General features: G+C 44.1%; 1 protein-coding gene across 9 annotated transcripts in view; it reads left to right on the forward strand.

The window, feature by feature from the left end:
- The window catches only part of LDB2 (LIM domain binding 2), a 209839-nt gene continuing 196483 nt past the window's right edge, over positions 294-13649 (forward strand). For 4 of the 9 annotated variants that reach the window (XM_021395252.1, XM_021395254.1, XM_021395259.1 and 1 more), the window contains exon 1: positions 296-616. In XM_021395252.1, coding sequence (XP_021250927.1) covers positions 485-616 — 132 coding nt within the window. In that variant the 5' untranslated portion in view covers positions 296-484. Of the gene's footprint in view, positions 617-13649 lie in introns of all 9 variants that reach the window. The other 5 variants (XM_021395256.1, XM_021395258.1, XM_021395251.1 and 2 more) reach the window with 3 other exon arrangements.

The raw sequence follows: 13649 nt of genomic DNA on the forward strand, positions 1-13649 counted from the left end.
CCCTCAGCGCCCCACGCGCGGGGAGGCCCCGCGCCCTCCGCCCCGGCCCCGCGCGGGTTCAGGCAGCGTTAAAACCAGCTATATGCTAACGAGCCCCGCCGCCGGGCTCCTCAGGGGTCCTGGCGGGGAGACGCCGAGCGGAGCCCCGCACCTCCGCGGGGCCGCCAGAGGAAAATGCCGCCGGCGAGGCGCTCCCACGGCGCGAACAGGAAATGACCCCCTCGGCGGCCGCCGCTTTAAAGCGGAGCGGCGCTGCCCGCGGCCCCCCGCTCCCCGCGCCCACTGCCGCCCGCCCCGGCGCGCCCCGCGCCCCCCCCGCCGCCGCCCGCGCTGAGGGCTCGCAGGCAGCTCCCCGGCAGCTCCCCGCCCGCATGTGTGCGTGTGCGCCTGCCGCTACTTTGTGCCGCGGAGAGCGCGCAGCCCATGTGCTCTGCATGGAGGTTGGCGGTACTCTGTGTCGCTTGAACCTCCGCGAGCAGGCAAGATGTCCAGCGCACCACATGACCCTTTCTATTCTTCTCCTTTTGGCCCGTTCTACAGGAGGCACACGCCGTACATGGTGCAGCCGGAGTACCGAATCTACGAAATGAACAAGCGGCTGCAGGCGCGGAGCGAGGTGAGTCCGCGCGGCTCCGTCCCGCTCGGCAGCGCGGGTGTGCGGCGCAGCCCTCATTAAGCGGGCACTTTAATTGGGCGATCCCTCGTTATGGCTCCGCGCGGAGCAACTCTCGGGGTCGGCACCCGCTCGGGCTGAAGCTGTGGCGTTGCGGCGCGGTACTTCGGGAGGCACTGCGGGGCTCTCCGGGCGCTCTCCCCGCGCCGTGCGCTGGGGTCCGTCCGGCTGCTACGGGGCCAGGCGCCGCCACGGAACCCGCGGGGAAAGGTGCTGGGGAGAGCTGAGCCTCGATCCGCTCCGCACCTGGAAACTCGTTACAAAGGAAAAGGAATGGCAGCAGCAAACAGGAGCGGAGTTTTGCAAACTTGCGCCCCGGCTGCGCTCGCGGAACGCGTGTCCGGAGGACGGGCGGCCGCGCTCTCGCTGGGTGCCGCGGGGGGACGGTCCCTCCCCGCCCCGCCGCGCTGTCAAAGTGCCGCGGGACGGGAACTCCGCGGGTGCTGCCCGCGCTGGGCGCAGTGTCGGGGCGCCGTGCACCCGGCCCCAGCGCGGGGCAGCTGCCACAGAGCGGAGTGCTGCACGGAGAGGGGATCCTCGATCACGCGGGGGGAAAGCAGGAGAGGCTGCAGCCTGTTGTTTGCGTGGTTAACAGAGCGCACTTCTGGCTGCCGGAGTGCAGCGTGGCTGGGATCGGGCTGCAGTGCTGCCATGTGGCTGTGTTTGGGCAGCAAACCGTCCTGGCGCTGGGATTTTTGCAGTACTTTGCCGGTGGTGCCCTGCAAACACTTTTACAAAGTACCCGTCTTTTGTAATTAACAGACGCCCACGTCTGCTGGATCGGTGTCACCAAGTGTGGCGAAGGATTTTGGACCGACCTGTTTGTTACGCTGTAGTTCCTGGAAAGAATGAGAGGTCGTAACAAAATAAAGCACACATGCATGCCCGACTGTCAGCCGAGCCATGGAGGCAGTGCCGCTCAGTGTACATAGTACACACACGAGCGGTGACCTGCTTTCTGATTGGCCGCTGCTCCCGGCGCTGGGCTCTGCCACTGCTGCTCCCACTCGCTGCTGTGGGGCTCAGTGCCTCTCAGTGCCGTTGGGGAGCTTACAGCAGCCCCCAGAACCACGGGGACTGCTCTGCAGTTTTGCCCCAATTGATGGTGGCCCACAGTCTCTGCCCTTTGGGTGTTGGTGGGGTGGTATTTTGTATTTTTTTTCTATTTTGCAACTGTTTGTCACTGTCTTGCAACTCTGTTCTTACATTCCTGTGCATACTGGCATTGTGGTTTCTTGACTTTGTCAAGTAACAGAAATCCGTATTGTTCAGTGATTCCTTTAGGGTTCTGTATCAAAGCCACTCTGACATGCAGTCAGTGTTCATTTCGCTGTTTTACGTATTATTTTAGCAGCACTTTTAATACTTGAATTGGATCGCAGCTTCTAATTGCAACTCCCTTACAGACATTCCACTTGAAAAGTTTTGGAGGAACTCATGAAGCAGCCCCTCCTGCACTGTGCTGAGACCCCTGCTGCACTGGGGGGCACCTACTGTGAGATGAGCCAGGTGGGCGACAGGCAGGAGCCCCCCTGTAGTACTGCCGTGGGTTCCAGCAGGATCTGACTTTGACAGATAGTGCTCAGTTAATGAAGGCCCTATGCTAAAGCTTTTTTTTTTTTTTTTAATTTGCTCAGAGCAAAAAGAGTTTTGCATTGTGATTGTTCAGTGTTTCCATTCTGATTGTCTGTTTTTTAATTTCTCAGTTCTGTACTGTAAGTATTGTTTTTTGACATGTATTTTCTAGCTAGCTTCATGTCGTCTCCTTCATCCTCCAATTTAAACCCCTTCTTTAGTAAAGAAAATAATAAGAAAAAGCAAATTACTTTCCTGGGTCGCTCACAGTGCCTGAATACAGACAGCCTGCAAGGAATCCTTTGGCGGGTGGGGAGCAGAAGTTTCACATTAATGTTCCCCGCTTTCAAGCGTGTTTGTACTCAGGAGCTGAAGGCTTCTGGAGCGTGTATGAGTGGCTCTGAATTTCTCCAGTCCAGCCCGATGAAGTCCTGCATGGCATGGGAGGTGCCTGTGCTTTGGGCGATTCTGGCATGCCATATGAGCATTTCTCTTTGGGCAGACTTTGGAATAATGTAGGCATTGCACTCTGGAGGAGCCCCAGGGGGTAAGTGAGCACAAGGAAAGCAGCTTAAGGGGAAAGGAGTTACAAAGGAACTGCCCAAAGGCTGGGGGTAGCACGCTGTCGGATTCTGCTCAGACTCAACTTCTGGAGCGCTAGTGGCGGGTGAGGATTTGTTCTGAAAAAAAGGGAATCCTACAGCTCTTGTTCCTTCTCCCACCCCAAATGTTTGCCTGGACAGCCTCAGGGATTATGTCGTTTTCTTACAAAATTAAAATATTCCTAACAATCTTCTAGAGTTGGGTCCTCTGCCATCTCTCACAGTGGAGGAAATTCTAAGGCAGAGTGCGTAATGAATGAAGTTGTGCACAGGATGGACAGAGAGCCATGGAAGGCGAGTCTGTCTGTACATCACATCTGTCTGTATGTCATGTCTGTCTGTTTCCTCCCCTCCATCTGCAGAAGCCCCCTTTGCAGTGAATTCCTGCAACTTCTGAATGGAGCTTGCGGGTGGATGAGAGTGATTCCAATGAAGCACAGGGCTGTAGGGCTGCCATTAGGGCAGGTGCATGCCATGTCTGCTGCCAGCAGCAGCGTGAGTGGTGCACGGGGGCAGCGGTGCCCTTGGAACTGCTCTGCTTTCAGGGACCCTCCCTGAGAGCTGTGCCAGCATTGGGTGGGACAGAGTACATAGCCCCTGTGAGGGCTGTGCTGAGCAGACAAGGTTCCTAGTGGCAAATAAAGGTCATTTAGATGCAGTGTGGATGTCTTTGTCACTCTTGTTTTCTTTAGGAAGAAAAGGTAGTGAGGAAAGTAAGGAGTTAGCTGCAGCCTGTGCTGGAAGTGCAAACTTGCACTCTCCGAACTTGCTACAACTTTCTGGGCAGAACCTACAGCTCCTGTTTGAATCCAGGGTCAGTCCTGGGCGAGGAATTCCAATCACACCCAGGCAGGGGGTGGCTGTGTGATGTAAGGACTGGCAGGAGGCCACCACCTAGCTAATTCCTGTGTGATCTGAAGTAACGTGGGGAGCCTGCCTTATGAGCTGGCGTACAGGAACACCTCAGCTTCCTTAAAAGTGGTTCGAAGAAACCTAATCTCTTTTCTGATGGAAATAAAGACATGATTTCTTAATAATTCCTGGGCTTGTCTAGTGCCAGTTTGTAATGTATCAACAATCCCGACTTAAAGAAGTAAAAGCATATTGAAATGTTTAATAATCTTCGGCAGATATAAAAATAAACCTTATATACTTCTCTCATAGTTAGCTAACTCTCTGGGTAACGACAATACAGATGTTCCCTTGCCGCGTTTGTGGTTTAAAGATTTCATGACTGCTCACTCAAACTCAGTTTATCTTAACATTTTTGTATCTGCATTAGCTGAACGTTTCAGGAGAGGAGGCCTGTTGTTGTGGCACATTCAGCAGTTTCTCAAGTCCTAGGTAATACGCAGTGTAGGCAAATTAGCTTCAACATTTTCTCTGTTCTTCATAAAACTCTATGTTAAAAAAAAGCCTCTTTTCCTCTTTGATGTTCTGATGTTGTAAATCCTTTTCCACTAATATTAAATCATTTGAAATTGCTCACTCTTAAAAGAAAACAAAAGGTGATTTTATCTTGAATATAATTATTTTTCAGTAGCAGCACGCTGTGCACAGAGCAGTTAAAGTTGCTGACAGTTTAAAGTTTGAGGCGTTGCTTTATTGCCAATAATCAGAGCAATGCATCGAGCCTCTCACGTGTTTGTTTAGTCCCTTGTGTTTTCAGAACTTCTCTGTCACAGTGTATGGAATTTGCCTGTGTCTCTGCTACAAGAGAGCAGAGCCCTTCTGGCTGAGAGCGCAGTGTTGTGAGGGTGACTACAGAACTTGATTAGTGGCACATTTGTTTTAACGAATATTAGCTTAATTAAATCGTATTAAACACCTATGAAACCATATAGTGAATTTTCAAAAGCAGAGATTTCACGATGAAAGAAAATTTAAAGAAAATTAAAAGGAAAATAAAGGAGGACATTATGATTATTTAACAGGGACTAAATGAGCTGGAAGCTCACACAGACGTTTGTATCCAAGCAAATATTTAAAGCGAAGCAAATCACAGCAAAGCAAAACAAAATTCTACAGTTTAGTGAAAATCTCTTATTTTACTTCCTCACATCGCTTTCTGATGAAATAAGCTTTTCTTCTTCTTCCGAATGCATTTTTAATAGATTAGTCATAAAAATATCTCTTGTGACATCACATTTGTTCACATAGCAACTTCGTATTGCAAACAGATCTCTGATGTTGTATACATAGATTTGAGTTTGTCCGATGAGTTTGTTTTGTTGGGGGAAAACATAAACTTCTGTCTCAAAGTATTTTTGAGGAAATAGCTGTTCGTCCACAAACACACCAATGGTACGCAGCAATTCTAGGAACATCAGTGAAGAATTTTCAATAACAAATTCTAAAATCATGCTTTGCTGAAAGGTCAGTTCTAAAAGAAAACCCTTGAACTCGTTTAGGCAGACACTAGCTTCAGGATGAATTCAGGGCTCATTTTCCTGATTGCCTTTTATTTCATATAGTCTTTTTCATCCCTTAAAAAAAAATGTTGCAGCTGTTTTCAATTAAAATTTTTACAAACTAACAATACTTATGAGGCTGGGGAAAAAAAAAAGACAGTTTCCTTTCTGTGCTGATCCTTAGCTTACAGTTGGGGATGTCTTGCTGCTTCTTTTTTCTTCCCCTGAAGTTAAAAGTATAGAATGTGCTTAAGGGACAGGGAACTTTTGGGGCAGGGGTTGGTGAGTGGGGAGAGGGAGAGTCGGTGCAAAATCTGGAGGCAGGATCCCCCTGTAAGTTACTGTGATGCTTGCTAGATCATTTTCTATAAATAAATCTTCTCAACCCTTCCTTTTCTCTTTTTTTGTTCTTTATTCTTTAAACCACGAATCCACTTTAAAAAAAATATCCCTTAAACTCAGTCTTTCTCTGATATAAACAAGATTTACTATGCAGATCCCGTATAACAAAATGCAGCCTCTGGCTGGTGAGAAGGAGCAAAACAGAGAGCATATCAGGGTCCCAGCCCTGTGCTCTCACTTCGGCTGGAGTTTTGCCTGACGTTGGACTGCAAGATCAGATTTAAAAAATAATTTGTTTTCGGTGTATATACTTCCTTTGTTTATAGAAGAAGTATATGGGTAGATTGCTAAACTCATTGCAATATTTTTAGCTGGACTCCTTGCTTCAAATAGTATTTGTTCATATCTTTTTGCCAAGAGTTGCATATCTGCTGTAAACAGGCATTCCGACCGAGCTGATACTTTGTGTGTTTGCTTCCTCCCAAGCAAGGCTTGCTTTCCTGGCTGCGCTGTGTAAACAAGCCGGCATGCATCCTCAGTCTGCTGGGTGCTCTTTTCCAAAAGTGGCTCCTACTGAGGGCCTCAGGGTGACCCTGGTGGGATGCAGTGGCGGATAGTTTGTGGCCTCCAGAAATGGCTGAGGTAGGACAGTGCCTGTTGGCCTTACATATTAGGTAGAAATAGTGGAAGAAACCTCTCTGAAATCCTGGCTGAAATCTCCTTAGGATTGTGTGTTTTCCCAGTATGTTCTTGCTGGCCTTGGTCCTGGTGAGTTCAGGGCAGACAGAAAGTGCTTCATTGCCAGAATACTGTTTCCATTTCTGTTACGTTCTGAAGAGCAGAGGTGTCCTCCTACACTCAAGCCTGAAGTTACTCATCTAAGCCAAAGGGTACTCTTGGTGCTTCTGAGGTAACAGGATCAGTTAGAGCCACCTGAGGACAACAAACATTGGGATGGGAACAGCTGATGCTTCTGAGACAGCTCTGTCACTTCTGTGCCGTATGGGGCTAGTGAAAAATCACTGACCTGGAAAAATAAGACCTTTGCAGAAATAAAATACTCAGTTTCGGTGGCCAAAGTGTGTTGGTAGTATAGAGTCCTTGCAATAGCCATAAATTTTACAGGAGCAGGCTGTCTTGTCCATGAGACATGGGCTCCCTGAGCACTGCCTTGCTGCTCCATCGACAAAAAGCCACACGGTGAGCCTCCTGGCCAGGCTGCTGTTCCCCTTTGCAGCATGCAGGCTTGAAGCTTGAGGCTGAGTGTAGGTGGCTTATTTTTTATGAATAACTCATCAGTATTTTTCATAACTCTGCAGCCTGTGTAGGTATCAGACGAGACCAGACCTGCTCCTTAAGGTCTTCTGATGTCAGTACTCACATCCAAGTACTTAGCTGGGGCAGTCACAACTCGCAACTGACACACCAAAGTCATAACTGTACATGGGTTTCTAACTGTGCTTAAACTCTGCTGCCTGAGTTCCTGCAAAATGAATAGAGAGATTGTTGTACCCTTCCAAGTATTTGATAAATTAGAACATTGCTGCAATAACTCTCAGGGTGATTGGCAGTACCTGCTGGTACCCTTTGTGCCACAGTCAGCTTGCCAAGCCTGGTTAGATAAACAGAAACTAGTTCAAATCTGTCTGTACCATTTGTGTGTATGGTTCAAGAGGGAAGACGGAAATGAGATCTCTGAGTACAGTTTTGTGATCAGGTTGGTCTGGTACAGCAGATTCAATATCTGTCCAGATCCTACCCATGATACAACTACTGGCTGCAGACTAGAGCATCCTTCATGACCCAAAAGGGTTGCATAGGTTAGTTGCTTGACCTTGTCTGTTGCATCCATAGAAACATTGAATGTGTATAGCAGTGATCACATCTGGACACCCCTGCTTAATACAGATGCAGGGGTGGGCCAAATCGTAGACCCACTGTGCTAATTCTTCAGAAACTTAATAAATGGATGAACCAAGTGTCCTTGTTTGAGTGTTACCACATGCAGTTTTCCAACATACTTTTTTTCTTTGGCCTTTCAAACGCTTGCCTTTTCTAATTGATTTTTTTTTATTTGGTTATTTGGTGAAGTAGTAAATTGATTGGGGGAGTTATGACTTTCTCAATATATTGCATATTTGCATTATTTCATGTATCTTATTGTGATTTGTGTTCTAGTTGTGTAGTTTTGCTTCAGCCATTAGCAGAACATTGTATCAGAGAAAGACTTGCCATCTGTTCTAGAGCAGAATACAAAGATTTCTGAAATATTAATAACCACATTATACAAAAAGAAATATTCTAAATCTTTAACTACAGCAGTCACATGGAGAGAGGAAAAAGCCCAGAAAACAGAAAAGAGTGAAACTTTCTCGTGTTATTATTTAAGCTGGAGCACTCTCACTTTATCCCTCAGGAAGAAAGCCAGCAGCACTGGTATTCCTGACCATCTCCTTTTGTATGAAATAGAGGACCTCCAGTTTTGGGTGTGATAGGCAAGGCAAGTGTGAAACCTGTTTTGCTTTTAGGTTTGCAAACTGGATATGTATATATATGTATATATGTATGTTTACAACTGATGAAAGGGAATATGAAGTGTCATATACTCAGTCCCCCATATTCTAACAGTAACTTGCCACTGTTATCATCTTCAGTAATTCTCGTTTCTACTTTAAGCACTAAAAATCTTATTACATTATTCCATTTCACATCACAATACTGTTATTGTGACTACTCACCATCATTAAGTAAAAGCAAGGTAGTTCCTTTACAGCAAATGAAAATTCTTCCTGTTGAAGTCATCCAGCATCTTGCAGGACTGTCTTTCCTTTGGTACTTGGCCAGCCTTTATTCACCTTTCTTCTGTGCCATACCACAATGATAAAAACATCCACAGCTTATAGATTCTATATGTGCATTTGCAACCATACTGCTTGCTTTAGTGGTTGAAGGCAACACAATAGCTCTATCACTTCTACCTAGACTTAATCACTGGAATATCAGTTAACCCTTAGGGTAATTGGGTAATAATGTTGTTGATGTGATCTGAAGTATCATTTTAAGCAATTAGAAGTTCATATATAATGTGCTGCAATTATGCATTATATAGCGCATCTATCTGTTTTACAGAGCAAAAATTACCATATGTTTTGTGGGAAGCTTGGCATTTTGCACCGACCGGCGTTCTGCTTGTATTTACGAACAGCATGCCTGTAAACTGTGGTAATAACTCTTTGAAGGCCACACCTATGCATGCTGTCAATTATGTTAAAAAGCAAAGGCCCATTTTAATGAATGTGTTGGCATGAATAATGGGACATGAAAAGCCAGCACGCTGGGTAAAGGTTCATTACCTGAGCGCAACAAATGCTACATGCAGAATTTCCATGACTATGCACTGGAGTTTAACAGTGAATGTTCCTTGGCTGTGCTTGTGCTCTTTATGTGTTTGTGTGAATGTTTGATCACCGAAATGTAATTCTCATGAATAATTGCGGAATGCAAATTTCAAGTTGTGAAGCATTCTGGATAGAAGTTGCTTGTTTTATATGGGCTAAGCTGAAAGGCACTTTCCTGTTTTTAGTTTCCAGAGCCTTCAAGATAGAACCACGATCTTTAGAAATTCAGTACACCAGAGACAAATCTCCCGTTGCTTTGCAGTGATGACTGACTAGTGTATGCATATAAAGCAAATTAATGTCAATGAGTGGTGGCAATGGGAAAATTAAAGATCAGGATATATGATGTACTCACAGATTTCTTTTTCTTAGGGTAAGGTGCTATTTACATTTTTAAAGTAACTGCACAGTAATAAGAAAAAATAGGTGAAAAAGTGAAAAGCTTCCCGACATTTTCAGCTCTAGTTCCATCTATGCTCATCCAGTCAAGGATGAGAAACCCACAATATATGACCACTTGCAGTATATATACTTAATAGAATATTACATGCTTACAGCAGACTATGTTATGAAAGACAAGCAAATATATGTCTTAAGTTTGACTAATTAATGCATTCAAGTAAGTTGTTATTAATTCCTATCAACTCTGAGTAAAAAGAAGAGTGGAATTCACAAAATTTATAATTTGATATGAATTATTAGCTCAGCTCTTTTTGGTACATCTTAACACTGTGTCAGGGTTAATAATGCAAAGTAAAAAGATCGTTCAAGACACCAGCACACTGAGTACATCTCTCCTGTGACAGTGCCGCAGGATTATTTAACACCCACATCAAGAGCATCCTGAAGCAGCCGAGTTACCCCTTGACTGATTGTTTCATCCAGAGGATGATTTTCATCAGAATACTCAGTGTCGCTGACTTCCTCGTGCAGGCGGTATGAGCTCTGGTATGTAACCTGAAGCCACAACTTGCGTGTCTAGACTGACAAGAATCCCTCCATTGAGCCACTGTGACACCTTGTGGCTTAGGAAATAACACAGCACAAAACTAGCGGGTAGAATCCAGAGGGTAGTGGTTATCGATAAATGCCCTCCCTTACAAGTATCAACAGAAGTCTCTTGGCTGGATTGCTCTACTCTGTTTCCTTGATACAGTTAAATTAATCAGTACTGGGCTCATTTCTGTTCAGGGTCCTCATAACACGTATTTGAAGTGTCATAAGATGGGCCATCACAAAGTCTGATTTGCTTTTATCTCCAGTGCTCTGATGTTTGCTCATCATTCAGATTACATAAAGAAACACGGTTATAGCTGCAGTACAGAGCAAATATTTTATTTGTTTGCAGCCATTAATTTGGTTAACCAAAAGAATGCTTGGAAGGGAGTAAAGTACGTTTTGGTGCTGGGTATGTTTGAACAGTGTAGTTGAATGAAGATATAGCAAGCATTTGGTAGTGAGTGCACAGCTCTGTAATACCCTGAATTTGAGGTGTTTCATCTGTGGATAACTCATTACAACAAAGTTATATTTTTATGAGTTATTCTTGATAAACTTAAAATTGAACCAATACTGCATCGAGCTGAGGTGTAACTCCGTAGCTGTAAAGGCTCAGGACCTCACAGAATCTGGCTGTGCTCTCTGTCACTTCTTGCATCTTCATACAAACACATCCATTGTTTCTTCCATGATGATCACAAATGTTTGAGGGGAGTTTCCAAAAACTCACACATTAGGTCCCATAGTGCTTTCCTTTACCCCAGTACTTGTAAAAAACTTGTCAGCAATTGGGCTGAAATGGCAGGGGGTCCCCATCCTTCTGTTGCCCATTACCTTCTGGTATGTCCATAGTGCTGTCACTTGAACACAGCAGGTAGACACATGTGCCCAAAGTTGCATTGAACTGGATGCAGTGGGAAGAGAACAGCAGAGTGCTCAGTGCATGCAATCTATCTTATTTCGCATGGAGGTCTTTTCATTCTTTGCCGAGCACTTAAAGTTGAGGGTGGCTACTGATGTTCATCCACACCTACGTCTTCATTATATTTATTATAAGATTTATTTATATTATAAATATGTATATTGTAATATTTAATTATAAGATTATTGGGGCTGGGAAACATCTTCTCAGTTCTTGTACAGTGCTAGCACAGCGTAGTTCTGGTCTGTATTTTCCACTTCTCTTTGGTACTGTGCTGTATATTGTAACTAAGTGAAGGATAAAAGTAGATAATAATATTTAAAATTCTTTCAAACCCAAATTTAAGTATAGCACATTCATTTTGATTTTACAAATCAAATGTTTTAATTGATATTACATATATTTATGCACCACAAAGAATTATGTGACTAGAAGTGCCATTATACAGCAGATTCTTGGAAGATGGCTGTTTAATGTTATTAACACATCTCATTACTTCTCAAATAATTCAGCATGCTTGTGCAAACCTACTGGCTTTGCCAAGAAAGTACAAATGTATTTTAGGGTAGCATTCGGCTGGTTGATTTGTACATCTGATACTATTATTAAATCTATTCCTTTTAAAGTGTGATTCTTCAGTAGTTTCGTGTCAATCAGAGAAGCTCATTCCAAGTCCATTTTTTCGTAACAGTGGAAGAACAACTTATCTTAAATTCCACAAGAAAAGCATGTTCTTCTCAATGAGGACTGGTGTTGGGGAATATGTATCTTATTTCAAAAGGATTTGGGGTGGAAATATTGTAACGTCTTGTTATAAATAAATAGAGATGAACCACAGAGGTTGTTCTAAGGAAGAAGGGCAACAATTATTTTTTTCTTTTATTGTTTGCACTCTACTGATTTAATTAGCCAGTGAGAACAAACACACTTTGAATATTAAAAAGACAAAATTAACTTTCCCCTCCCCCTTCCCCACATCTGTTGCCTTTTGGAGACGGCTCGCAGTACCAAAACTATCCAGTGCCTAATGGATTTTGCTGTCTAACAGACATTACCTGTATTTGCTTGCTAATAAAGGAGCTAGTTGTAAATATTTTATTCCACTTGTGAGGGAAAGAGGCTGTTTAAGTTGTCAGTTGGAAAGAAAGTGGGCTACCTTAAGCAGAACTGAGACAGTCTTGATGTGTTACACAAGTGAAGGTAGTTACAGATACATTTCTGAATGGTGATCTAATAGCACTCTTAATGATTACTGCACTGTAGAAAGATAAGTTGTTCCTGAGGCTGCTTCGGGTTGAGAATAGTCCTGTGAGGGGTTATACGTTGGTCAGGAGCAGGACAGCATGAGTGGGTAAAAACTGCCAAAATGATCTCTGCTATACTTCATTATGCTCCTGCCTTCTGCAGTATGACTTAGAAGCACTGAATTTCAATAGGGAAGGGAAGCAGTGCCCTGCACCTCTGCTGGGCGAGGCCTGCCCCTGCACAGGAGCCTTCCTGCTAACCAGTCTGGAGTGTGGAAATTAATGCCTCATCCCGAGCTGAGGTCCTGCAGAGCCAAAGGATGCTTCTCCTGCTCAGCGTCCATCCTGGTTGGGCTCTTGTACCCTCTACAGACCCCAGAACTCTCTTAGTTTTGTTAACACAGCATCTTAAGACAGCAGTGAAAAGAGTGTAATTTTTAATAGTTTTCTTCTCACACTTTTTTAATGGCAGTATTTTTAATGGCACTGTTTTATTAAAACATTTTTCCTGTTGAGAGGAAAGAACCTTCCAGATTTTGCTGAAGGTGGCCTTTTACAAACACAATTACCTATATAATTTTCAAGATTATTATTAGGAGGTATATAACACTATTAGGACCATGGAAACTTGGACAAACCCACCTGGTGTGCAAATTTTGTTAGCAGAATAGCTGCGCTAAGCTTGAGAACGCCGAGTGTGATTATAAGAGTCAACTGAGAAATATAAATTGGGAGCTCAGCCCAGCAGTCTTTCCCTTCCTTAGAGATTGATGGCACACAGATGCACGATTGCAAATAACGCACTGTTTGTGGGCCAGCAGTACTATTTTTTTTTTGTTTGTTTTGCTTTGTGGTGTTTTGTTTTTTTTCCTAATCTGTTTTTGTCTCTCACAAGCTTCCTAGGTTTGTTTCAGGCAGATCTTCCTGCTTTGTAACTGCAGTGTCCTATCCCAGGCAAAGTTTTCCTGTTTACAGCAGTGGAACTAGCGTTTGGCCCAGTGTCTGGATGTGCCAGATATGTCACTGCCAGATTTCTGCAGAAGCTGATTCAGTAAAAATTTGGGTTTGAGACCTATCTATTCTAATAGAGTAAACAGTTATAGGTGACTCAGGGATGGGTTTGAGGCACCTTAAATGATGAGAAGGGCATATGCAACTTTTAAGTGTGGTTCATAGTTGTCTATGTGATAACGTTGTGTGTTCAGGGACTTAGATTATGTTTCTGCTTATCATTTCACAAATGCCAAAGGTATAACAGAAAGTATTGTTAAAAACAGCAGCACTCACGATCAGGGAATACTGAGTAGCAAAGCAGATAACAAGAAAGGGGGAAAGTCTTCAATCAGAAGTTTAACTGGAGAGAGATGAATGGCACATAAATTAGCAGAATAACAGTTAGGTCTGGCAATCTGTGGGAAGTAAATCATTCAGCTGAGCTTATCCACACTCTTTGAAAGTGGACTCCAAAGTCTACATTGTTAGC

Source organism: Numida meleagris, chromosome 4 (assembly GCF_002078875.1).
Source record: "Numida meleagris isolate 19003 breed g44 Domestic line chromosome 4, NumMel1.0, whole genome shotgun sequence".
Taxonomy (NCBI): Eukaryota; Metazoa; Chordata; class Aves; order Galliformes; family Numididae; genus Numida; species Numida meleagris.